At 38.5% G+C, this 26,444-nt stretch overlaps 1 protein-coding gene across 1 annotated transcript in view; it reads right to left on the bottom strand.

Moving 5' to 3' along the window:
* Positions 1-1,507: 1,507 nt before the first annotated feature.
* Positions 1,508-26,444, bottom strand: part of LOC134227974 (RNA polymerase II-associated protein 1) — a 121,818-nt gene continuing 96,881 nt past the window's right edge. The window contains exons 4-8 of the mRNA XM_062709693.1: positions 13,711-13,939; positions 13,502-13,650; positions 3,100-3,793; positions 2,229-2,789; positions 1,508-1,713 (exon numbers count right to left, since the gene is read on the bottom strand). Coding sequence (XP_062565677.1) covers positions 1,522-1,713; positions 2,229-2,789; positions 3,100-3,793; positions 13,502-13,650; positions 13,711-13,939 — 1,825 coding nt within the window. The 3' untranslated portion in view covers positions 1,508-1,521. The remainder of the gene's footprint in view (positions 1,714-2,228; positions 2,790-3,099; positions 3,794-13,501; positions 13,651-13,710; positions 13,940-26,444) is intronic.

Raw genomic sequence — 26,444 nt, 5'->3', positions numbered from 1 at the left:
TTGTAATTACTTGTGATTCTTAACACTAGTACGAAAGTTCGAAGAAATGCTTAGGCTGATTGACATGCACATAAATATTCAATTTATTTTCGTTAAACAATACCTACTGTGATATGAATACATGTTAAATGATGACTAATACTACGAAAATTTAGGGTGACATTTTACATTGTAAGTGAGAATCAGGATTACCATAGTCGACGGCAATGAAGCTGTACCACAACCAACGCTGGATGAGGTTAAGAATGTCAATCTGCTCGGAAAGATGAAATCCCAATCGAGATTTTCAAACTCCGGAGCTTTATATGTCCCCTCTAAAAAGAACACAGTCTAGAGTGCGCCAATTGAATTACAGATAGATTGAAGAGTAATCTCATCCTTTGGCAACCTTCCCCCCACCCCGGGTCGCATGATACACACTTGACACTTGATAGGCTACAGCTCTTCGATGAACCTACGCCGTATGGAGTATCCTTCTCCACTGGACTCGATCCTGGGCCAATCGCTTCCAGTCGCCCTGAACATTGAGCGCCCTCAGGTTCTCTTCAACTGCAAAAAGCCATCGTGTACGCGGCCTTCCACGAAGCCTGCGGCCTCTTCCGGGTTCTCTACTAAATATTATCTTCGCTTGACGTTCTTCCGGCATACGAACAACGTGACCAGCCCACCATAGTCTGCCGTGTTGTATAAGCTTAATAATATCCAGCCCTTTATACACCTGGTACAATTCGTGATTCATGCGACGCCGCCAGATACCGTGCTCCTGTTTACCGCCGAGTATTGTCCGCAGCACCTTACGCTCAAACAATCCGAAAGCTCTCCGATCAGCCTCCTTTAACGTCCATGTCTCATGGCCGTATAAAGCCACCGTAAAAATCAGAGTAGTATACAGCGCGAGTTTTGTTCTCGTTTGCAGACTACGGGACTTAAGCTGGTTACGAAGTCCGTAATAAGCCCGATTTGCAGCTGCAATACGCCTTTTCACCTCGCGGGTAACATCATCGCACGTCACTAATGTTCCAAGATACACAAAAGCCTCTTCCACGGCACGGTGATCAATCCCGCTAATATCGATATCGTCCGCAAATCCCAGGAGCTCTCTCGAGCGCTATATTGAACAGTAGGTTCGAGAGTGCATCACCCTGCTTCAATCCATCTAAGGTAACAAATGATGTCGATATTTCATCCGCAACCCTTACACTTGATTTCGATCCGTCCAACGTTATACGAATCAGCCTTATCAGTTTCGCCGGAAAACCATGTTCTAGCATAATTTGCCAGTGTCAGTAAAGTGAATGTTCATAATATCAAAGCGCAAGCTTCAAAAATATCAAACTTAAATTTTAATCAAAGATTATACATAACTAGGTACTTGTAATTTTCGGATTGAGGTGAACTTTTATTTCTTTTGGCCTAGATCATATTTAGAGGATTACATCTTCAATCTATTCGATATGCTGCCGCAGCCTTCATATTGATTTCACAAATCAAAATTAAAATACTCATGTCTAGTTGCAATGTTTATTGATCAGTGATACTGGATTTTTTTATTGCTTTCATCCTTTCTCGATACGCTTGAACATGATGGGCTGCTATCCGGGCAGGAATCGATCCCGGACGAAGGAGATTCGAGTTTAGTGCTTGGCTGTAGAACTTGATGAGTGTAACATCGGTCTCCTCCGGTTGCAAATACTCATCCAATGATCCGAATAACTGTTCAAAAACGAAAAAGCAAAATTTTTAGTGTTATTATTTTGAGAATTAATAATTTGTTATATGTAATACAAAATAAACACTGTTGGAAAACTCCCCGAAATAATTTTAACGTATCAGTTGGAAATTATTGTAAAACCAGAAGTGGAGGCTTTATAATTATTTCCATCTGGAACGTACCTTTCCAGGCAAATACAAATTACATTCATTGATTAAAAATTTGGGTAATTTCAAGTTAATATGCAGAATATGTTCTCAACTAGTCGATTGGAATCGAGATTATGACCCTTAAACATGACCATTTTGTATGAAAACCAGTACCAATTATTATTAAGTTTTTTGAACTGTTGTAGCATTACCCTAACATATAATGCCAATTATATTTTTAAATATAATTATATTATATGTTAAAATAAAACTTACTTCACGTGGGTCTAAATCTCAACGTCAAAAAAGTAAATATAATTGAAATGGTAACATATTTTTTGGTAATAAAAAGAAAGCATTAGGTTTACCTGATCCTCGCTACATGTAATAAATCTCAGCACGGCAACGTGCTCCGACCATACCAGGTTACGCCACAGAATATCGTATCGCTGAGCCAACGGAACCATAACCAATGCACTGAAAGGCGCGTGGCCGTAACTTGAACTCTGGAAAATGTCCAGCACAAGCTGATACAGTCCCTGGAAACTTTTTTGATCCTCGAGTCGGACATCGAAATCGAACCGTTCCCCACTGCGCAGCATCTCGTGCTGCAGGGCATCGATCCGACGCTTGATGAGCGCTGAAATGTCACCATCAAGGAATTTCGCATCCGGTCCCAGGAAGGAAGTCATCAAATACATCAACCTGTGCGTGACGGTTGTCATCACAATGTTGTTTTCCTCCAATAGCTCAGAGAATAGCAACGCAGTTTTGATGATCTGTTCTTCAGTAAAGTGCTGCAATTGTGCAGAACCTTTCTCGGCCTTTTCCAACAACAGATACAGCGGAGAATGGGGCCACGTTTGAGCTAAGAGCGGAGTACGCCATTCGGATACGGTGTAATTGCTGCGAACAGTGTTTGAATTTTCCTGGATCCAAACAAACAAAATAAGTTTAATGAGAATTAATATGAGAATTTATTCTTGAATAATTTTTATTCATTCTAATCAATACGAGTTGAAGCAAACGCGTGTAATTATAATTTATTAAAATATCATCCAACCAACAACTACTGAACAAACAGGACTGTTCTTACTACAACTATAATTTAACTGGAACAATGATTTCAGTACTTGAATTGAATTTGACGTAAAATTCATTATCAATCTTCATTGATTGCACTGCTGTTTTGTATTGTTGGTAAAAATGCTGTATTAAAAACTGGCAGTGCGAACTTACCTCTCGTTTCAGCAACGCTTTCAATATTACTTTGTAGTTGAACTTCCATCTCTGTAGTTCTTCAGCTGCCACGGTATTGCTACATCCATTCTCGTCCTGCAGCCACTGGCTGGGGTAGAAATTGCGAACAAAAATTACCTCATCGAATAGCCGTACGATAGCTGGATAGAATTCCTCACTTAGATGGAGAAGCACTCTGAATGCCACAGCCACCAGCAATCTCCCGTTGTTAATCATGCTTTCGATTTCTATTTCTTCGCCAGGAATTGACTCTTTCATTCCAAAGTCATCCATACGGTCACGTTGACGATGTCGACCATACTTCACCAGCACTGTCAACACTTCGAGCAAGTATTCCAGCTCACCTTTCAAAAACCAATTTGTCGAAGATTTTCCAGATGGAGTTGTAATTTTGCGACTTTTCTCGGAAACCATGGCAGCCAATTGGGTCAAGTAATTGCAGTGACCTCTATGGCACAAGAAGCGCTGCAGTGGGAGTTCATCCATCACGGCGTGCGAACGTAAAAGACCGAGTACGGCGTGAAGCATAAATACCGGATAGGATTTCGTCAGAATCAACGTGGGTGCCGTTGGGTGGTTTTCCAGCGTAAGAACACCACCAACATTGGGTAGAGGGGTAATTTTTGCACTTCGATCCTCCATGCCTGGGGTGAAACCGTACAGTGGCGAGTGGCTGTGGAAATGAATTGGGTAGAATTCAGAAGGATGGAAATCAATGAAACACATGATTATTTGCAGAGGGGAATGGTAATATTCACACAGTTGGATACCCTGAATTTTGCCATGGCATCAGGTTTCAGACAATACTCATTTATGATTCAAATCATGCACGCAATTGGAGCCACCAGACTCATCATTGTTAGATGAATAGGGCATGCCTCGACTCATCAGTTTGAATGATTTTTGCGATTTACCTATTGTTACTGCTAGATACATTACGTAAATCTTGCATGTGTGAAAAATAAATTGCTCTTCTATTGTTTTGTTATTTCTATTGGAGAGCAAAAAAATATTCTGCAAATGAGCGAAGTGAAGCGAAAATAAATGAAAGCCTGGAGCAGCAGAGTGCTATTCTATAACATTTGTTACAATAAGTTACAGTTAGCTCACGCAAGAGAACTTGATGAGGTTTGGGTATCAGAATCTTCCTATATGGATTGTTTGTGATGTTTTTAACTTCGAAAGATTTTTCCGGGAAAATTCCGATGATTACCCGATCAGTTGGTCATAACAAAATTATATCACAATTATATCAACCAGTGATGATTTTTTTTTCTTTTCAACAACATAATTTGTAATAATTTTAGTTATTTTCATCACTTTTCATGTAACACATCAATTTATATTTTTGTTCAATTGGAAATATAATTAGAAACGTTTTTGTTAAAACTAGAAGACATTTTGTTACAATTTTTAATAATTTCACTACTAATAGTACATGTTCATGTGGCCCTCCTCAGCCGTGCGGTAAGACGCGCGGCTACAAAGCAAGACCATGCTGAGGGTGGCTGGGTTCGATTCCCGGTGCCGGTCTAGGCCATTTTCGGTTTGGAAATTGTCTCGACTTCCTAGGCATAAATGTATCATCGTGCTAGCCTCATGATATACGAATGCAAAAATGGTAACCTGGTTTAGAAACCTCGCAGTTTAATAACTGTGGAAGTGCTTAATTGAATACTAAGCTGCGAGGCGGCTCTGTCCCATTGTGGGGATGTAATGCCAATAAGATGAGATGAGTACATGTTTTTTAACAACCTCTGTTATAAATAATTGCTGTAACGTAATAACAAGTTCTGATATAAATCTGTTACCATCTGCTGGTCGGGTACATTGCATACATTTTCTTTTCTTTAAAAAAAGAAAAAAAATCGTTAGAAATTGTGAAGAATCCAAAGAATTTTCCTCGACATTTCAAAAAATGTCTCGTTGAAATTTCGAGTAATTTTCGTTCAAAAAATTCGTTTGAAAATTAAAAAAAAAAATAATATTTGGCTAATAATTTAAAAAATATATTCCTGTTGATTTCAAAGAATTTCTTGTTGAAATCCATTTTATATAATTTCCCGCGTATATTCGCGGAAAATTTTGGACAATTTCCAGTGAAACTACAAAGACTTTCCCCCAGAAATTCCGAAAAAAAGTAAATTCCAGAGGCGCCTCTATTATACGTTCTACCTGTTTATGGAACAGGTAACCATTTTTATTAGGTAACTTTATGTACAATAAATTAGCAATTAATTTTTAGGGCAAATAATGTCTCAGTAAAATTGTTTAAGCAACGTTTTACGTCTTATTTCCAATGATGTTTAAACATCTAACGAAACAAATATTGCGTAGACAGATCAATTCAATGCCACATGCTAATGGCGTACAGTCAAATTGCAGCTGAATATGCGTTTCCCCGATGGATAATATCATATAGGTGGAAAGCTTTTGCCAGTCGTACGATTTATAACGAAGAACCAACAGCAGCGCTGCCAGAAGTCAAATTCAGCTTTGCGCCATGACATATGTTTTGAAATAATTCCCTCCTTGGTACGCTCACTCGTTCTCCACGCGGCGCGTTGCCACGTTGCCAGCTTTCTCCGTTTGCTCATACCATTCGCTTTCGCATATGCGATGCAGGCACGCTTAGGCTGATGCCATACTGGGAGAGAAGAGAAGCGATTAGAAGAGTTGAGAGGGAAGCGAAGCGTTCGAGGGAAAGCTACCTCAATGAGCGATATATGGAAATCGCTTATACCTGTCATAGTGGAAGCGATGAGAAGAGGCGAGAAGCGGTAGCCAAAGAGGCGAAGCAGTTCGTAGAGTGCTTTGCCGCGCGAGATCGCAAAGGATCACTTCTGTATGTTTGTTGATTTGAGTTTACCCTCGTTCGCAGTTGTGTAAAATGCAGGGGAACGACACCCAATTTTTTCACTATGGATTTTGACAGGTTCGCCTGTTCGTGCTTTTTTGGGTGATAAATTTATCCCCCAGTGTCAAATCACCCCAATACTGATTTATTTTGCAATAGTATGTGCGCGAATTTTGAATGTTTACGTTTTACAGGAGAATATGATGCAAAACGCCCATTTCACTCAATAATGCAACATGATACAATCATGAGAAAATAGAGAAAAATGAACGAACTATAAATTAAAACTATTTTAGACTCGATTCCATGCTTTAAACTTAAGAATGTTCAACTTATTTGCTCAATTCTTTAGAATGCTGCTTGCGTAAGGCACTGTCTATGCCTTCGTTCGTTTTATATCATTTTCACCCTGGAAGTTGTTTGTGTTGCATTCGCAGTGCACTCGTATTGGTGACTCAGAAAAGATGTGACAAAGATGGCGTAGCTTGTCATCCCCGTGGTAAAATGGCTGTGGGTGAAAAGTTTTGCGGGAGAGGAAAGCAACATTGTTTATTTTGATAATTTGGACAAATCTCGGGTACTTATTCAAAGGGACGTATGTGATTTTGTAAACAAAGATTCAAACGTCGATTTGTCCAATCTGATGGCACTCCCACGCAAACCAACACCACCAACACGTAGCCGAAGGCTTCCCCTACCTGTCTGTGATGACGGTTTGCGTGGGAGTGCCATCAGATTGGACAAATCGACGTTTGAATCTTTGTTTACAAAATCACATACGTCCTTTTGAATAAGTACCCGAGAAATACTACTTTGAGGTTTGGTCCAGTTTGGTAAAGCACATCGGGTGCAAGTGCTGAGATGTTGGGAAGGAGTCCAACCCATTCGATGTGCTGCGAGAACGGCGAGAACAATCAACGACGCGACGCACCTTCGGTTTAGACTCGGTCGGCGTGTCGGGCTGTGCTTTGCCAAAAGGCGCACCGCGCACGCGCTTCCGCTTAAACTCGCGATGATTGGGAACGGTTTTCTTCTGATGAATATGAATCAAAAACAATTCAGCAAACAGCAATAATAAATTAATGTTTGAGTTTTGAAAAGAGACAAATCATGCTTTTTTACGAATAATCAGAATGAATCAAAACCAGACATCAGCTAAACATAGAAAAAGGGGAATCTTGTTCACTAAATTTGTTAAAATTAAATAACTGGAAATCATTTCAGCTTCTGAATGCGTCGTCACAATCTGGGGTCGAATCAAACGATGGTGATTCTAATAATGGTTAATAAAACTTTTTTCATAACAATGAAATATGTGAGAGTTTAAATGAATTGATTTTTAAGATCTTTATCCTGAGCAATATCCAGCTATCGCCAACTGTTACCAAGTTAGACTACTTGCGAGAGTTGAAAATTTTAAGTGCAACTCAATTCAAAACATTTTTGGAACAGAAGTGATTAATAGTCTGTTCATTGTTTTGTTCCATTTGGATTTTTTATTATATTTTGTTGAAATGTACAAGAAAATGCTGTAATATCAGATTATATGAACAATTTTCATTTGAAACCACTCAGCATATTCAAGCATATTTTTAAGCAGGATGATAGAACAGGTGTACCAAAACTCCACGAGACGCCCCTGGTAAATTCCACAAATATACCCTTGGGTATTCCAGAATTTACCTTGACTAGTGCAAATGCTTTCTTTTGAAAATTCTGTGAAAGAAACAGGAGCTTTCTTTCCACGAAAAAATAACTGAAGAGCAACAAAAATCTAATATTATCTATTTAAAAAAAAAATGTATTTTTTTTGTTGGCGCGTTTTGATCTCTTTCTGGAAAAAAAATCTTTTATAGGGAGTGAGTGCTAGTAATGGACCCCGTGCGTATAATGGACCCCCTCTACAAAATCCCAAATGAAATGCGGGAATCGACTATTTTCTGCAAACTTCCGTCGGGTGAAGTTGCTTCATGTAACAGGACAGCAGTTCCATATATTTGTTATGCACAGGGTAGCAGAAATTTAGTTATATTAACTAATTTGTAAATGTAAATATGCTGAAAAGAGTCTATTACTAGCACACAAGGGAGCGGGTCCATAATAGGCACAAGTAGCATGTGGGAATGGAACATGAAAATCAAATGGGGGTACCATAATACGTATATAAACAAACTCAATGTTGCGTATTATGGACCCGGGGGTGGCCATAATAGGCATGCTAGCTACATAATTTTAAAATGCTTGTTTTAGTAGTAAAAATGAATGTTTTGGCTAGTTTTATTAACGAAACACGGTGCTGATACCTGTTGCTTGTCATCTGGTGCAGCAGAACTATAATTTGTCAAGAGGCTCGTTCTAGCGGAGCGACTGAAGTAAATTTCAGTCGTAAAGGGGTCCGTTACTAGCACTCACTCCCTAATTGCAATTTTTGCTTTTTTTGCTAATTCTTTTTTTTTTGGGTTTTGGAATATTCTCATTTTTTTGAAATTTTGCATTATTTGCTGGAATTTTCTTCTGGAGTTATCGAATGCATTTCCAAAAGAATTTCCGTTGGTGTGATGGAATTTCTGGAAGAGTTGCTAAACAAATTTCGGAGGGAATATCCGAAGGAATTCCTAAAGGAATTTCCGAAAGGATTCCTGGAGGAAGTTTAGAAAGAATTCCAGGAGAGCATTCGAAAGGAACTCCCGGGAGAAGATCTAAAGAATTTCCAGAGGTAATTATAAAATAAATTCCAAGAATTTGTTCCTCCATTCCAAGAGGAGATACTGGAGAATTTTCTTATGAAAATTCTTTAAATATTTACTGAACGAATTTTTGAATCGATTTCCGAAGAAACGCCTAAAGGAATTTCTGAACGAATCCCTAAAACAATTGACCCGAATCTATCACGTCTCGATTTCGAACCGTGAAATATACCGCAAACAATGATTTTCATGAAATAACTTTCATCACCTGTGGCTTATTATGAATTATTTCTAAGTACATGTTGAATATGTTTAAGCCTTTTTGAAAAGAGGCCTTTCCAAGACATAAACTGACTCATATTTGTGAAATGAATTAAAAGATTGAAAATATTTTTTTTCCGATTTTGGGAATGTCCCTTACTGTAATCGGGATCTTACTGTATTTCAAAAGGAAATTCAGAAAAAAAATTCTAAAAGAATCATTGGAGGAAATTACAAAACATTTCTTGGAAGAGTGTCCAACAGAATTCTTAGAGAAATTAAAGAATGTAGGAAATTTCTTCAGGAGATCATTTGGAATTCCTTAGCAAATTCTTTGAATTTGGAAGGAATGAAAGGAAACCAGTCCTTGAATTTTTGAAGGAATTCATGGAGGAAATTTCGAAGGAATTCCTGTAGGAAGTTCTGAAAGTATTTATGTATGAGTTACTGAAGGAATTCTATGCGAATATTTATTGAAGGAATTTTCCGGAAGAATTCCTTGAAGGATGTCCTAAGGTTTCACGACCAAAAATTGTAGCTTTTATCGAGCTTAGAAAATAGGGTTTATCACGCTCTTTATCACTACCGTAGAGCTGCTCGTAAGATCAATAGGCGTTTGACGTTTGAAGCTTTTTCAGCATACTTATGAGAGGTTTATTGATAGCAATAATATTGACAATAAAACTGAGCATCTAGCTATGGCGATTGCTATTATAAATCCGCTATAAGAATTTAATAGTTCTCTATGTTAAAAGCGGCTCACAACGGTATCTGTTTTTCATGTTAGGGGCGGCTGATTATCGTCCGAATGCCATCATCCAATAATCCAAAAAAATAGGGAATCGGTGTCAGCCCTGCGAGCCAGCTTTGAAAAAAGTACCAGCAACCAGTGACGGGAAATGTCATATCGATGTCATGGGACTAAATTGCTAATAACGTTTCTCACAAGTCATTTACAATTATGCTTTTCATATAAACATGTAGCCCTTAAAGGACCCGAACACTTTTTCTAACAGGTAATTTCTCTAAATATGATATTGGCGGCGTGAGAGACGAATTAGTGTCAAATGACATTAATGTCATGACATTCCGTGACATTTTTTTAATCTCGCTCTCATGGCTCACACTTTGTATTTAGAACAATGATCTGTTCGACAAAGTTCTAGGACCCTTTAAGTACTATATATTCATCAAAAATCCGAACTGTAAATGATTTTTGAGAAAAGTTATTAGGAAATTAGTAATAGCAATGCCATGACATTTTTTTGACATTTCCCATCACTGCCAGCAACGAATAATCAGCAAGAGAGTATACACGCTAACTTTCACTTACTCAGTGACCGAGTAAAATTGTATTGCCCTTCCTTTTCTTCTCACGGAAATTTTACTCAGTTTCCGGCAAAAGCAGGACAACTCATAGCTATGAGTAGTCCCGCTTTTGACGGAAACTGAGTAAAATTTCCATGAGAAAAAAGAGATAACAATACAACTTTACTCAGTCTCTGAGTAAGTGAAAGTTAGAGTGTACGGGTTGAATTGAAGCTGTGAAGACCACAGCAACGAAAAGGAACTACCGATTGGAAACTTGGTTCGTGGAATTGCAAATCTCTCAACTTCATCGGGAGCACACGCATACTCGCCGATGTGCTCAAGGACCGTGGATTCGGCATCGTAGCGCTGCAGGAGGTTTGTTGGAAGGGATCAATGGTGCGAGCGTTAAGAGGTAGAGGCCCCAAAACAGCCCCCCGATGCAAAACGTCTTTTGTGGTTACCCTCATATTTACCGCCATTAAGATGTCCGTAACAAAAATAGATCTAAAATTATGTAGGATAGGCGAAGCAAGTTTCAAAATAGTGCATGGGAAGGTCGAAAAAACCGAAATTTTCCACATTTTGAAGAAACATCTAACATTTTGGCGAGGCAAAATGCCCTAGTGGCAATAACCTACAAAGTACTTGCGTCTCCACGGACTATCCATACTAGAATGCTGATTCGCCGACGCGTGGTACTTTGTTCCCTAGGAGCTGCCAGATAAAAGGCGTTTTGCCTCATGAGTTTTCCGGCAACAGAATATCACCACTTTTTTGAAATGTGAATATTATCAACATGATTGAGATTTTTGACAATTTTTGAATGGCATCTACTAGCTATCTTGTTTAACTGATGCATAATGTAAAAATACCCATGAATAGTGTTACAAATAAGACAATAGACTTAGCTAGCGCATATTGCCCCCCCTTCCCCTAATCATACCATCTACCAGAGCTACGGCAACACACACGAGCTGGGAACAGCTTTCATAGTGATGGACGACATGCAAAGGCGTGTGATCGGGTTGTGGCCTATGAATGAGAGAATGTGCAGGTAGAGAATCAAAAGCCGGTTCAACTTTTGCATAATCAACGTCTACAGCCCATACTCCGAAGGCACTGATGATGATAAGGACGTATTCAACGCGCAGCTAGAACGTGAGTACCTGCTAGTTGATTCGACGAAGAGTGCAGATAGATTCTGGAGGAGAAAGACGAAGCGCGGGCGTTCGCGCTGCAGCAAGGAACCCAGCAGAACGTGGAGCGCTATAGACAGAAGCGGAGACAACAGATCCGGCTTTTCAGGTCAGGAGAAGACATTTTGAGCGATCACCATCCATAATGCCGCCTACAAAGTGGTATCCCAGATCACCTTCCGTCGTCTGTCACCAATAGTGAATAAGTTCGTTGGAAGTTATCAAGCCGGTTTCGTTGACGGTCGCTCGACAACTGACTAGATCTTTACTGTACGGCAAATCCTCCAAAAATGCCGTGAATACCAGGTCCCAAAGCATCAAACCGTCTGTTTATCGATCTCAAGGCGGCATACGATAGAATTGAACGCGTAGAGCTATGGAAAATTATGGACGCAAACAGCTTCTCTGGGAGGCTTACCAGACTGATCAAAACAATGGTGGATGGTGTACAAAGTGTGTGAAGATTTCGGGCGAACACTCAAGTTCGTTCGAATCGCGCCGAGACTAAGACAAGGCGATGGACTTTCGTGCCTATTGTTACGCTAGAAGGTGTCATGCGGAGAGCTGGGTGTACAGCCGGAGTACGATTTTAATCAGATCCAGTGAGTTTATTTGTTTAGCGGATGACATGGACATTGTCGGCCGAAATGGACTGGTGGTGCATGCATCGAAGACAAAGTACATGCTAGTGGGCTGAACCGAGCGCGAGAGGGACCGCCTGTGAAACAATGTTAAAATAGACGGGAATACCATCGAAGTGGTCGATGAATTCGTCTATCTTGGTTCCTTGCTAACGACTGATAATAATGTTAGTCGTGAAGTCACATCATCATCATCTGTGGAAGTCGGGCCTACTACGGGATTCAGAAAAAAACTGCGGTCAAAAAAGATTCACACCCGCACCAAACGCTCATAAGACCGGTAGTCCTCTACGGACATGAAACTTGGACCATGCTTTGAACTTAGGACAACCTTTGGCGGTGTGCAAGAAGACGGCCTGGGGCGGTGAAGAATGAACCATGAGCTTGCTCAGATCTACCTCAGAACCCAGCATCCAGAAGGTAGCTAAAGCTGGAACGGACATCAAATGAAAGACAAATATTCGGAAGACATGATTGGGTTGATAACGCGGCTGAGCCACCGAATTATCACAGTATACATAATAGAGATGCTCAAAATATGTTCCTATGTTCCAGGTAACATTTTTCATATGTTATGCCAATATTTCCTTTATCACTTGATGGATATGTATCATTTTCTGTAATCAAATATGAATATATCTTAAGAAAATTATTTTGAGCTTTTTAGTGGAAAGTCTCCACTTGTCATAAGACGAGTTTGTACAATCCCATTTAATTCCACCACTTGATTGTACCTTGACAGATACGTATTTCGACCTCAACAGTAAGGTCGTCTTCAGTGGCTCGTACTTGACGCCTATCACGCCTATCTAGAGAATAGGAGGTTGAGGGTCCGAGTCCCTCCAAGACACGTGGATTCTTTTTCGCAAATTTCATATCAATTAGTCCATTTCGAAACATGTGCTGTGCATATACACAGCCAAGATATTTAACAAAAAAATTGAGTGAATGTGTTATATCTTGAACTTTTTTTTAAATATTTTTTAAATTTGTTTATAGTTCCTCACTGTCTTTAAGACAACTGAAGAAATATCAAGACAAGGTCACCATCTTCGACGAAAGGCCGCATACACTGAATGCTCAGCACCTAGCATTAGACGACAACGGATCAATCATTCCTACAACACCCAGTGGAGAATTTTCCGCTTTACGAAAAGTTTCTCTTTACTAGGGCGGGGAATCAAACCCACGACACTAAAATGTGCTTAGATGACTAACGCCGCTAACCACACGGCCACGAAGCCCATAAAAGAGAATAATACGGTTGTTGCTGTAAAAACTAAATGCCGTTTTTTGTAATTAGTTTGGAAAACAGTCGTAAGGAATGGAGAAACAAATTTTGTGTAACGCTAAATATATTCCTAAATAAATATAAATCGTAGATAATCACCAAATAGGCACGAAGTACTATTGATATATATTACTCACCGTAGTTGCTGCATCAAATCGTCAAATTTTGTGCTCTTCAGAAAAACGCTCAAATATCCATCGAAAAAGCTCCTGTAATAACTGCCGGAAATGTCTCGCACCTTTGCCGCCACATCCAGACAGGCTCCCAGCAGTAGCTTTTGGGAAAACTAGATAACGAAATTTACGACATGTAATCAATTCGAACGGCGTCGGCGATGGGTAATTACCTCATTAACACCGTGCTTTGTCGCAGCGTTGAACCACTTGCTAAAACAAGCAAACAAACGATCCCAGCTATGTGGACTAAATACGGGGGCGACGTGTTGAACCCGATCATAGCCAATTAGTGCTAACAAGGATGCGCAGTGCTGGCGGATGATGAACGGGCCATTCTCATCCAGGACGAGATGCTGGTAATGCCACTCCAGGAGGTAAAATAGCGCCGGATGTAAATCGCTGTTGAAGAAAACGAGAAGGGAAATTCGTTATAAGCACGATAGATATGATAGGAATTGGCATCAGCAGACTGGATTCAGTTTCCAAATGAGTGAGCTACATATCTCTATCTGTAGCAACATCAATTGCCATAGTTTGAATAGATTAGTAAATAGGCCACTACTAATATTTATTCTCATAATCATCGATCCGCGTCACCATTGTGGTAATATTTCGATACTGAATAGAATGTTTGAACTAAGACGATTGTTGTACTATTCCATTTAATTCCACCACTGACTCGACTTGACTGTGTCGTCAATTCGAATCTATAAATATGTAATACAAAACGTGGTGGAATTAAATGTAATAGTACAAAACTCGTCTTATGACATGTGAAGACATTCCACTAAAAGAGCTTTAATAATTTTCTCAAATTTGTACTAGCCAGATGATATATGAATGCTTAAATAATACTGTGAGGTGTTAATAGCCCAGTTGTGGAATATAATGCCAGTTAAGACAGAAATCACAAAAATAAACTCCAGCTTTATAGGCTGCTAAAACTCCATCAAATAAACAAATTAATTCAACTTTGTAACAAGACGAGTTCACAACTCGTTCAAGCATTGAATGACCTCCTGTGAACAGAACGGCAACCGCCTTGTTTATGGTAAAGCATCTGTCTGGTTGTTTTCCACCTCGATTGCTGCTACATAGCGTTCGAGTACCGACACTAATTAGCGTCATTAGCAGGGATTAGTCGTCAATGTTGGCCAAAGCGTGCCAATCGGTGCCCCTACACATCACGCTGGCAAGTAGCGATTATTGGTGAAGCAAATAGCTTCCTTAGATTCGATTCGAATCACTGCTTAATGGCTGCCACCGCTGACAGTTTCCCTGTAAAACCAACTATTGACTCGCAATCAGGAGTGTATCAGTTTGGTGGAAGACATACATCGTTCGATCGTTACACTCGTATGTATGCAAATTACTCTATGGCACTATCGCGAGATCAACTACTATGCCGAACGCAATAAACTCGAAAGAGTCATTACCAGGATAAGGATGAACCCTAAAAATATTGGAAATCTGTATACATAAAAATGAATTTCTGTCTGTCTGAACCTTACACCCAACCGGCGAATGTTAGATTTTCTAACAATTCTGTATAAGAATCTACCAAAAACTGTATAAGAACTGGGCATAGTATTGTGTAAGAATCTAACAATTTTGTAAGCTTTTCTAACAAAATTTGTATGATAGCTTACATTTTTTGTATAAGAATCTAACATTTTCGCATATGCCCAGTTCTTATACAGGTTTTGGTAGATTCTTATACAGAATTGTTAGAAAAAAGCTGGAATAATAAAAATGACAGTTCAAGACAAAATTTTCAAAACGACTTATCTGCTTTTGTAAACAAAGATTCAAACGACGATTTGACGAATCTGATAGCTCTCCCACGCAAACCAACACCATCAATAGGTAGATGAAGGATTCCGCTACCTGTTGATGGTGTTGGTTTGCGTGGGAGAGCTATCAGATTCGTCAAATCGTCGTTTGAATCTTTGTTTACAAAAGCAGGTAAGTCGTTTTGAAAATTTTGTCTTGTGTTGTTCGTTTCCCACATAACGGCTATGTGAATTTGCATAGCATATATGTGGAAACGCACATAACCTTTATTAACTAATAACCTTTACGTGCACTGCAAAAATTCCACACATTTTTATTTGCAAAAATCCATTAATTTAATTCATGATTCTAATTAGTGCACACATAACCACTCTCCACGCGAAGTACAAATATAATCTATAATCAAATAAAATGTATGTGTGGTCTCTAATATGCAGTTATTGAATTTATGTGTGGGTACAAATTGCATATATTTGGGTCGCCAAATTGCAAAAAATTATGTGTGCGACAAATATATTCAATATAAAGAATTTTCTCGGTGTGGATTCTTCTATAGCAGGTGGTTATTAACGCTCACATAAAATTTATTTGTAAATTTCTTTAGATTTTTGCCATTAAAAATGTGTGGATTTTTATTATGGAACGTACACACGGTCAAGCAGTTTGATCAACATTGACTCCACCTCTCGTTTATTCAAACATCCATCAAGTTTTACCAACAGCGACACGAACAATCAATTTATTCGACCAACAATATCACACACGAACGACCGAAGCACCAACTCGACCACCAACCATCAAAAAATATATGGGGGTATGTGCAACTTCACTACAAATGCTCAAACATGGGAGCATCCACAAATTACGTAACGCTCAGAGGTGGGAGTGGGGTTGACCGAAGTGTGACAATCCATACAAAAAATAATGGTTCATATAAAAAAATTTACATAGGGAAGAGGGAGGTTGAAAATTGCTAATTTTGCGTTACGTAATTAATGGATCTTCCCCATGTTCGGCGAACCTTGACTCCGCCTCCGACAACTCAAACCAAAATCAAACCGTTTTAATTTTTTCCAACCGATCTGCCAACTGTCAAATGATTGTTCGAACAACTTCACACACGTTCAAACAAAGCAGCAACCGAAGGGTTTTCGTGGGGGCGGAGTCAATGTTCGTCTAACTGCTTGACTGGTGTGTACGTTGCATTAGTGTCGAAAACGAGAGTGGATTTAGTTTTGGATTCCGGGAGGTTTGTCCTTGAACGTTTTTGCTACATCCTATATGGGTGGACATTAATCGGAAAATCGACCAATCTTTTTTTCACTTTTTTTTTCGAAAATAGATACACAAGATAAAAAAAGCCAAAACCCACGTTACGATACAACAAATAACAAACAATTATTACCTCCGTCACGAGAAAAGGTCTGGAAACGAGTCAAGTACGAGACATTGAAGACGGCCTTACTATTGAGGTCGAAATATGTAGGTATCTGTTAAAGTTACAATCAATTGTTGAAATAAATGGGATAGTATGAACTCATCTTATGATAAGTGAAGACATTCAACTAAAAGCTCAGAATAATTTTCTTATCAGAATAAACTCTAACTATATTCTTTTCGTCGAACCAACATCGCCAGCACAAAACATTAACCAATCATAAAGATCAAAAATCCATTTCGGGACAATGGCGTTCGGTGTAGTTATCCACGTTCCCTTTTTATACATACATATCTACACAATACTAAAATGTAGAGCATCGCTTCGAGAAGGATGATACTACAAATTTGCATAATTGCTAAGTGGCTGTTTTGTGTCATATCAATGTTCACCGCTACTGACTGTTCCGATGTCCCGGGCCCGGTGTGCTGCTTAATAGTTTATCGATAGTCGAAGCGTGATTAATTGGAAATATCATATGTATAAGCGAACGAGCAGTTGCGAAACGAACTAAGCACAGGGAATTGAAAAAGTTGAAATTGGTTTGAAAACCCTGATTAATCCATCTAGCGGTGATGGTGCCTTTCTCGTGCAAATAAATAGTATTTTGGCCATAGCTTCCAAGCGCATAGTCCGATCTGGTCAATTTTCAATAGAAAACAATGAGACAGAATTTTGCGTATGCAACTTGCTGCGAGAAAATCGGTTATTGAAAGCATTCGCGTGCCCACCAGTTGAATAAAAGTCTTGTGTGGCAAGTACAATGGATACACTGTGCTCAAGGAGCCGAAAATGCTTCCCACTCCGAAGCATCCTAGACCGAATCGAGAATCGAACTCGCAACCACCGGATCGGCAATCCTACGCCTTTGCTCGCATGCCTAACTAGATACCCATCGCTTTGTGCCGCACTCAAAAAGAAGAGAGAAGCATTCGGGAAATCGTTTTATTCGGGAAAATGTTACATTCGGAGAATTGTTATTCGAGGAAATTCCATTCGGGGAATTGTCGTACAATCGATCGGATTTCTGGTACTGATTAAAAAAGAATATCGAAACTACCGATATTTTTCATGGTTCCGAATCTGATCGCCCTTTCTCGATGTTGAGCAGAAAATTAGCAAGTTACTTTTGGTTCTTTCTTTCTGTTTTGTTTTGCACGTTATGAATGTAATAGATCTGTTTCTCAATACCTGGTAGTTAATACCATTGGACAGGGAGCTTTTGAAAAACCGTTGGCTATCTTTGGAATACTATTCAAGAAGAGTTCAATGCGAGTTGTGGGGAAGGGTTGTTTGGAATCCCATTCGGCCGAAAGCCATTAGGCCGAAAGTTGTTTGGCCGAATATACCATTAGGTCGAAAGGGTCATTTGGCCGAAAGGGTCGTTTGGCCGAAAAATTCGTTTGGCCGAAAGGGTCGTTTAGCCGAAAGGGTCGTTTAGCCGAAAGGGTAGGTCATTTGGAAATTGAGAAATTAGGAGTAAGAAGAGCATTTCTCACTTCTCACTGTAAGAAAATGAGGAACGCGAAGTGAGTAGTGAGACGTATCACTTCTCACTCCTTGTTTTTCACTTCTCACTGGAAAAAAAAGAGGAGCGCGAAGTGAGACGTCTCACTACTCACTTTGCGCTTCTCACTTTTTACAGTAAGAAGTGCTAAATGAATAGTGAGAAGTGAGATGTCTCACTTCCCACTTTTCATTTTTCTTTTTTCATTGTGAAAAGTGTAAAGTGCGAAGTGGGTAGTGAGACGTCTCTCTTCTCATTCCTATTTTCTCACTTTTCGACCTATTCATCCAAATGACATATTCGGACAAATATCCTATTCGGCCAAATGTCAATGACAAACGTTTTATTTACATTCGATCCTGTTTTCTAATGACTTTTACATATACTAAGGTGTTTAAGTGTACGGATTTCGATGCCCCACGGTATATACTATATATTTTCATCAACAATAAAGTTCGTATTTGCCTATTTATTGCAAATTTTGAAAGCGGTTAACCGTAGAAGGCAATATTATCATTGCTCACAAGATCCAGTCACTAATCAACCAAAAACTATCACTGTGTGAATCCAAAACAGGGCATACGTTTGTTAATATATGTTATCAGTAATAATTGCATTGTGGCAATTTTATAAATGTATGTAATATTTGTGGTCCACGTTTGATGCTTGTGAATAATGTTACGGCCAATACATCGATATTATTCTGAGATTTCGTTTTATTAGACATCTTGCAGAATCTGCAACGCGATCGTTGAGAATATAGGTAGATACCGATGTGCCACAAAATTATCATGATGAGAGTACATCAGTTATATTATTTTTCGATCGAACGTTGAGGAACATTCTCGTTCATATTAGCAAACATGGTCGGGGAAACGATTCGAACAATACGTATTAACATAAATAATAGCTATACACACTTAGTTTTTATTTCTGCAGCTCGGCAAAAATCCGCACAGCCGTGCGCCAGCAAAATAAAAAACTGATAATTCAGCAGAAATGACGTTTGCTAGCTGATTTTCGGCAAAATATTTGCTGATTTTCAGCAATTTTGACAGAAATCTCGGCAAAAAACATGCTGGGGCACGGCTGTGCGAATCTCGATAAAAGTTTACCATTTTGCTGAGATCCAGGTAAAATTAAGTGTGTAGGTATATTTTCTTGCTCAAAGATCCTGACAACTCAAACGATAGATGCTTGTACTTATTTAATTAGAAAGTCGACTAACGTGAATTGGTTGATCTTGATAATATTGTCGCTTGAATCCATAAAACCGAATAAATGTAGGGTTTCTTACCCCATTCCCGGCCTAACATGCGTACGACTGCATTATTTAATTGATATTTATGACAGGAAGCAACTTTTTCTAAAATTTGTAGGCTGTATAATACTGCATTGGGGTTCACTTCTGCTTAAAAAATAGCTATTCGTGCTAAATATCGTTCAAAGAAGCTTTTATTTGATTTAAATTAACGAGGTGCAGCACTCATTTCAGTCATAGCGATTCCCAATCCGGCATACAAAAAACCAGTTCCCGGCCTAAGCAAAATTTCACTCAATCTCTCAACATTTTACTCTCATTCTCTCTCGGGACGGTAGAAAATGAGACGTAAACAAAAATATGCACGTTCCACGACAACAAGATGCCAGATGGTATTATTCATAATCATTTTTATTTGGTTGCGAAGATATATAAACTCATCCAAATTTCTTCCAAATACTTTAAAACAATATTTATTTCACCTTTTAAAATCGAGAGAACTATAAATAACATGATAACGTCAACATATTAGACAATTTTCCTATTAACGATGAAGTATCATTTTATAATCCTGGCCTTTTGGCAGCACGGTGCGGCTAGAAGTTCTTGGGCCGAGGTGAATTTTTGTTCGGTTTGTGAATACATTTTAAAATGTATTCTAGTATGTTTAAATAAGTTCTAGTGAAACGAACAAATAAGAATAATTGAAGTGCTTTACTTTTACTTATGGATCCTATACACCTCCGGTGGTGCAAAGGGCCGACTTGAAAGATCTCCATCCTGAGCGATGCCCGGTTATCGCTTTAACCTGTTGCCAGGTTAGATTTCGGTCGACTTCTTTTATTTCTTGAAGTGTTAATTGAATTGATTGAAGTGCGGGTGTTTAGAATTATGGTGTGGTGATTAACAGCTTCATGCAATGGTTGTATCGAGCACTGTGACGATTTTCAGGTAGGTGTTTATTCGATAATACCGTTTTGTAAAAGTGGAAAGAATCACTCTGGCTCAGTGGTGTGGCATCGGAGAGTGAAATTTTGAATTATACATTTTTATTTTCTACAATTGAATCAATTAGGAGTAAAACAAGTGATAGAAAAATATTGAGTATTGTGAAAAATAAATGGGAGACTTTTTAAAAATTATCAACCATAAACCTACGACTTCCAAACAGTTTAAATCATTAGTTTTCTGTGCAGTGAGCCGGGAATCGGGTCCATAGGCCCAAGTAGTGATTTACCCTATTAACGTATTAGATAAACATGTTTCCGGATCTTATTTGCGAACATTTTGAAATAGGCAAAATTCACGACGAAAAGTATAAAATCCGGCCACATTTAAAAACATAAGAAGCAAATATCAGCGGATAATTTTCCCGAAGTTTGAGACTACCTTTATTATGGTCAGAATATTCAACTCCACTCAACTGGATTTAACATATTAACAATTAAATATCGACGATATCTACACTGAAACATGGAGAATTAGCTTTAAACTTTGTGCCGACAGATATTTGGTTGCAGGTCTCTCCTTCCTGTCCAGCAACCCATTCGGCCGAAAGCCATTTGGGCGAATGCCACTAGGTCGAACAGACCATTAGGTTGGAACCCATCTGGCTGAAAGTGATTTGGCCTTAAGGGTTGATTGGCCGAAAGTCATCTGGCCGAAAGGGTTGTTTGGCCGAAAGGGTCATTTGGCCGAAAGGGTCGTCTGGCCGAAAGACGTCTCACTTCTCACTGTGAAAAGTGAGAAATGTAAAGTTGGTAGTGAGACGTCTCACTAATAATTTCGCACTTCTCACTTTTCACAGTGAGAAGAGAAAAATTAAGTGAGACGTCTTTTTTCTCATTCCTAATTTCTCACTTTTTGAATGACCTCTCGTCCAAATGACCTATGCGGCCAAATGTCCTATTCGGCCTAATGACACTTTAGGCTTAATGGCTCTTTCGGCCAAATGACCCTTTCAGCCAATTGACTCTTTCGGCCAAACGGCCCTTTCGGCCAAACGACCCTTTCGGTCTAATGACCGTTTCGGTCAAATGACTTTCGGCCAGATGGGTCTCGGCCTAATGGATTGTTCGGCCTGGTTGCATTCTGCCAAATGGATTTTGGCCGAATGGCTTTCGACCAAACGACCCTTCCCCGGCCCAACCAGCAGAGGCTTAACATAATAGTGACTCATGTATCAATAACCATACCAGTGAATCGTACTTTTTTGTCTTTATTATAGAGGTTTGCAGCCCTGGGCTGGCTCACCTCTTAGACGAATCACACTTGAATCCAAACGCTTTTTCGACAATTATCAATCAAAACAAGCAACAGTCCATATCAGTTTACAAAAGTAATCGGGATAGTTCTATGTTTATAGTTTGTGGCACACAAGGATGTGATGGGTTTTCATACTAGATTAACAGAAGAATAATTTCAGATATAATATTCTGGAGATATTTCTTGATACTTCTTGTAACAAAATATTGAGTTATTTACTTTGCAAATTTATGGATGAGCTTCGATAGGAAACTCCGAAGTAGAAACTTCAAAAAGAATTGATGTTTTTTTAAGAATCCACAGAAAAAATGTTTGATGATTCTTTGGCCGAATCTTTGGAAAAATCCTGATAATATTTCGAGGGAAATTTAAGAAACCGGTGGATACCCGGTCAAGCATATTGCTGTGTTTTCACCTCAATAGATTTTTTTTCTGGAGAGTTCCACGACAGCGCTCTGTCAAATCCAGTTAGAAAATGTCTGTTCCATTTCAAGAAGAAATCTCGGAGAAAGAAGATGTATTCAAAAGAATAATAAAGGATCTTGTGAACGAAATTGGGAGAAAATTTCGTTATTCTAGCTTTCTCACGGGATTTGTTCTAAAAGATTTTTAGTAGAAACTTATCAAGCAGCACCCAGCGATATTTCGGAACATTTTTATAAATATTGGATCGATATCTGATACATTGTTCATTAATATTTTGTAATACCAGGAGGAACTTTGGTGTATTTAAACGGTTGAAATAGAAGCGTATTTCAATTAGATTATCTAAGCAAAAATGTCTAATGGGGTACATCAAACAATGCCAAGGCCTTAAGGGGTACCACTCAACGGAAAGGTTGAGAACCGCTGTTATAGATTATACCTTTTCCAGAATGACCATTGGCGGAATGCCGTTTTTCAGAATGTGCTATTTATCAAATTGGCATTTTCTTAAATTAGTGGGGTGTAGTATATCAGTGAGGCCCTCCTTAGCCGTGCGGTAAGACGCGCGGCTACAAAGCAAGACCATGCTGAGGGTGGCTGGGTTCGATTCCCGATGCCGGTCTAGGCAATTTTCTAATTGGAAAATGTCTCGACTTCCCTGGGCATAAAAGTATCATCGTGCTAGCCTCATAATATACGAATGCAAAAATGGTAACTTGGCTAAGAAACCTCGCAGTTGATAACTGTAGAACCCAAGTAACAAATATTGCTTTAAGGCACATCTGAAGTAGAATGTAAGTACCACTTGATAAAACCAGAAATAAATCTTAAATTCTTTCAACGCCTTAATAAACTAAGCATAAATCATCTATAAGCTCAATTTGGCCCACTCTACAAGAAGTTGCGAAGAAATAGAATAAGAATATCTTAAAACTATTCAGATCTATGCAAAACGTATTTATCATGGTTTTCTAATCCTCCATAAAACTATTTTAAAGTCTTTTTAACCACAAACTATTTCATAATACTCTTATTTGAGAATGCTTCAGACCTAATTATATTTATTAATAAAAATAAAAAGGGGAATCATAGAGAATAATAAAATGTAAATATTTCACGCAAAATAAATGTCGCCATGTCTTTAACAACCAATAATACATTTCATATGCTTGCAAATTTTATTTCCAAAATACAAAGAAAAAACTTGCGCTTCAAAATTTACTGTCGATTTTTACGTAAAACTATGACAAAACGACTAGCGCTGTGAAAATATTGCAGAATAATGAATATTCAAATATTACAATAATCGGAGCACTCTTGTATTCTAACGCAAAAATTGTTCATATATAGTAAATTCATGAAGAAGTTCATTGTAACATAGATTAAATTTGGTGTTACAATGAAATTCAGGTTATAAGAGCTGTAATTTGCGATTTAATTTATAACCAATCCGAAATTTCCAATATGGTTGTTGATTTTCAGTCAAGCAAGATAGCAAAATCACAATTTTTATTATTTTACTTTGAATAAAACCATTACAAATTAATCCAGTTTTGAATAAAACAATTTTCTCTTGGAAAAAACTGTGTTAAAATCGTTAAATCTAGTTTAAACCCATTACCAGTACCGTCGCCTTTATAGCACTCTTGAATAAGCGTGGGTTATCTGTGAATATTTTGACGGCTGTTTGTTTTGGTTTTCCATTGGTACCGGAAATCTAAATTTTTAGTAATATTTGTTCACTTTAAAGCTCATGATAATTATTATTTGCGAATTAAATAAAGAATCTCATAATCTTATTTATAATATGCTTTTTAAGGTGGTACAAACATTTTTTTTCTGAGCAGGGGCATAACGGAAATCTGCAACTCATGTAGTGTGGGGATGGGTGTCATAGAACCACTTACCGCACTCACTGAAACCAAAACCCTTTTCACTAGCCTTAATCTTCCCGGCCATCAATTAAGCAATACTTCGGGAGGAATTGAAGATAAAGAAATCTGTTTCAGTGTCATCCCCAGTGAGTGGGAAGCAAAAGCCATCCTCCGTTGGCCGAAAAAACACCTGGTGGGAAAGCTGTATCAGTTGGAGTCATCGATGCCTGACGATAAATGGAAGAATATGTACTGCGTCTGCAAGCGTATCTTCATTCCGGTTGAAACTCATCCTCCAACTGTTCTAGTGTTTCTTGGAAGAACTAACGGTTTTTCGAATTGCACCTAATTTACTATTTTTGTGTATTTCCATTTGAAAGGTCGACTTGACTTAATTTTTTCCATCGATTAGGTTTCATGTTTGACAGATATGAATTAGTTTTATTCCAGAACGTAAAAATTTAACTGAGACTCAAAAGATTCATTGCGGTTTTAATGTCAGTTTATGGTTAAGTTGTATTTTATCCCAGTGTGTCAAAAGAAATCTATAAGAAACATTCATTTGGACTTATTGTTCAACTTTAAATGCATCTAGGAGAATGTTTTTAAAAACATTCATAAGAGCATCAGCGCTAGATCAATGATAGTTTTTATTGTTCAATTGTAGAGATTACCAACACTATTTTAAGAATCATAAAATTTAATGAGCCATTTTCTTATTGAAAACTCTTTTAAAACACACATGTATTTTGAAATCTTTCTTATAACCATTACTAATTATGAATAAATTCATATGGTTTTGGATTTGTTACTTGGGAAGTGCTTAAGTGAACACTAAGCTGCGAGGCGGCTCTGTCCCAGTGTGGGGATGTAATGCCAATAAGAAGAAGAAGAAGTATATCAGCAGTTTTGAAACATATAATTGCTCCTTATAAATCCTTTTTATACCTGACAAGAGCGCTCCTGTAACTAACAAGTTATCTCCTTTTATTGCCTTATTGCGGAAAGACATTCTTTCTCAAGACGTCGTATACCGGATAGACGAGTTTATTTAAAAAAAGCATTATATCCTCCATTTGCATTACACCGGGCAGACGCGATCATTTAAAGAAGGCATTATTGTGTCCTTCTTTCTCTTTATTCCAGACAAACGAGTTCATTTAAAGAAGGGACTATCTATCCTCTTTCCCTTATACCGGGCAAATGCGTTCATTTGAGGAAGCATTATCATTTCCTTTCTCCTAATACCGAGCGATGCTATCATCTGAAGAAGACATTATCTCCTACCGTCGTCTTATATCGGACAGACGCAATCATTTTAAAAAGACATTCCCTTTGCTTTAAACCGGGCAGATGCGTTCATCATACTGAGAAAACTTATTCGTTTAAAGAAAGCATTATCTCCTCATGTAGCCTTATACCGACCAAATGCCTTCATTCAAAGAAGCATTGCCTTCTTTCAGCGCATTATCTTCGTCTTCAATGGCTATACATTCTATCTGAAACTTGGGCTGTTTTCAACTTTATGTTCTATCATCATTTCCACAGCTATTGAAAGCATTCATTTACGTGCCAGATGCATGAATGTCTTGTGTAGCAAGTACAATAGATGCACTGTGCACAAGGAGCCGAATATGCTTCCCACCCTGAAGCATCCTAAGCCGAACCGAGAATTGAACTCACAACCTCCAGGTCGGCAACATACGTCTTTGCTCGCATGACTAACAGGAAGCATTCGGGGAATTGTTACATTCGGGGAATCGTTTTATTCGGGAAAATTGCATTCGGGGTATTGGTGTTCGGGAAATTATCGTACAATCATCCGATCATGTTGAAAAATATGGACCATCGATTGCACGACAATTCCCCGAAAACCAATTCCCCGAATAAAATTTCCCCGGATAACAATTCCCCGAATGCAACATTTCCCCGAATTGTTTCCACAGTGCAGATAAAATTAAAGCTGAAAAATAAATCTGCGTCGTTTAACATAAAGTCGCATAATGAATTATTGGCAGTGGCTGATTTTCTACTCGCCGCAGCCACATCCAGGCGCTATAGTATATGCACAAAATAGCCAGCAAGAGTCAACCGCCAGAAATTTGTATGGCGAAAGACATCTAACGCTGGTTTTCTCAAAATTAGGAACTTTTCATGAAAAACTATTTGGTATCGGTTATGAGGGATGGTGTCCGCTACTACGCCTACCAAATATTTTTTCGATTGAAGTGCTTAATTTTGAGAAATCGAACCTTAGATGCCTTTCGCCATACTGATTTCAGAAAGTTAACTCCTAGTGTGCCGCTGTAAGCACGCTCAAAGCAGTCGATTCATTGGCT

The sequence above is a fragment of the Armigeres subalbatus genome, chromosome 3 (assembly GCF_024139115.2).
Source record: "Armigeres subalbatus isolate Guangzhou_Male chromosome 3, GZ_Asu_2, whole genome shotgun sequence".
Lineage (NCBI taxonomy): Eukaryota > Metazoa > Arthropoda > Insecta > Diptera > Culicidae > Armigeres > Armigeres subalbatus.
The sequence above is the reverse complement of the archived record's forward strand: the minus strand, read 5'-3'. Positions and strand labels throughout refer to the sequence as shown.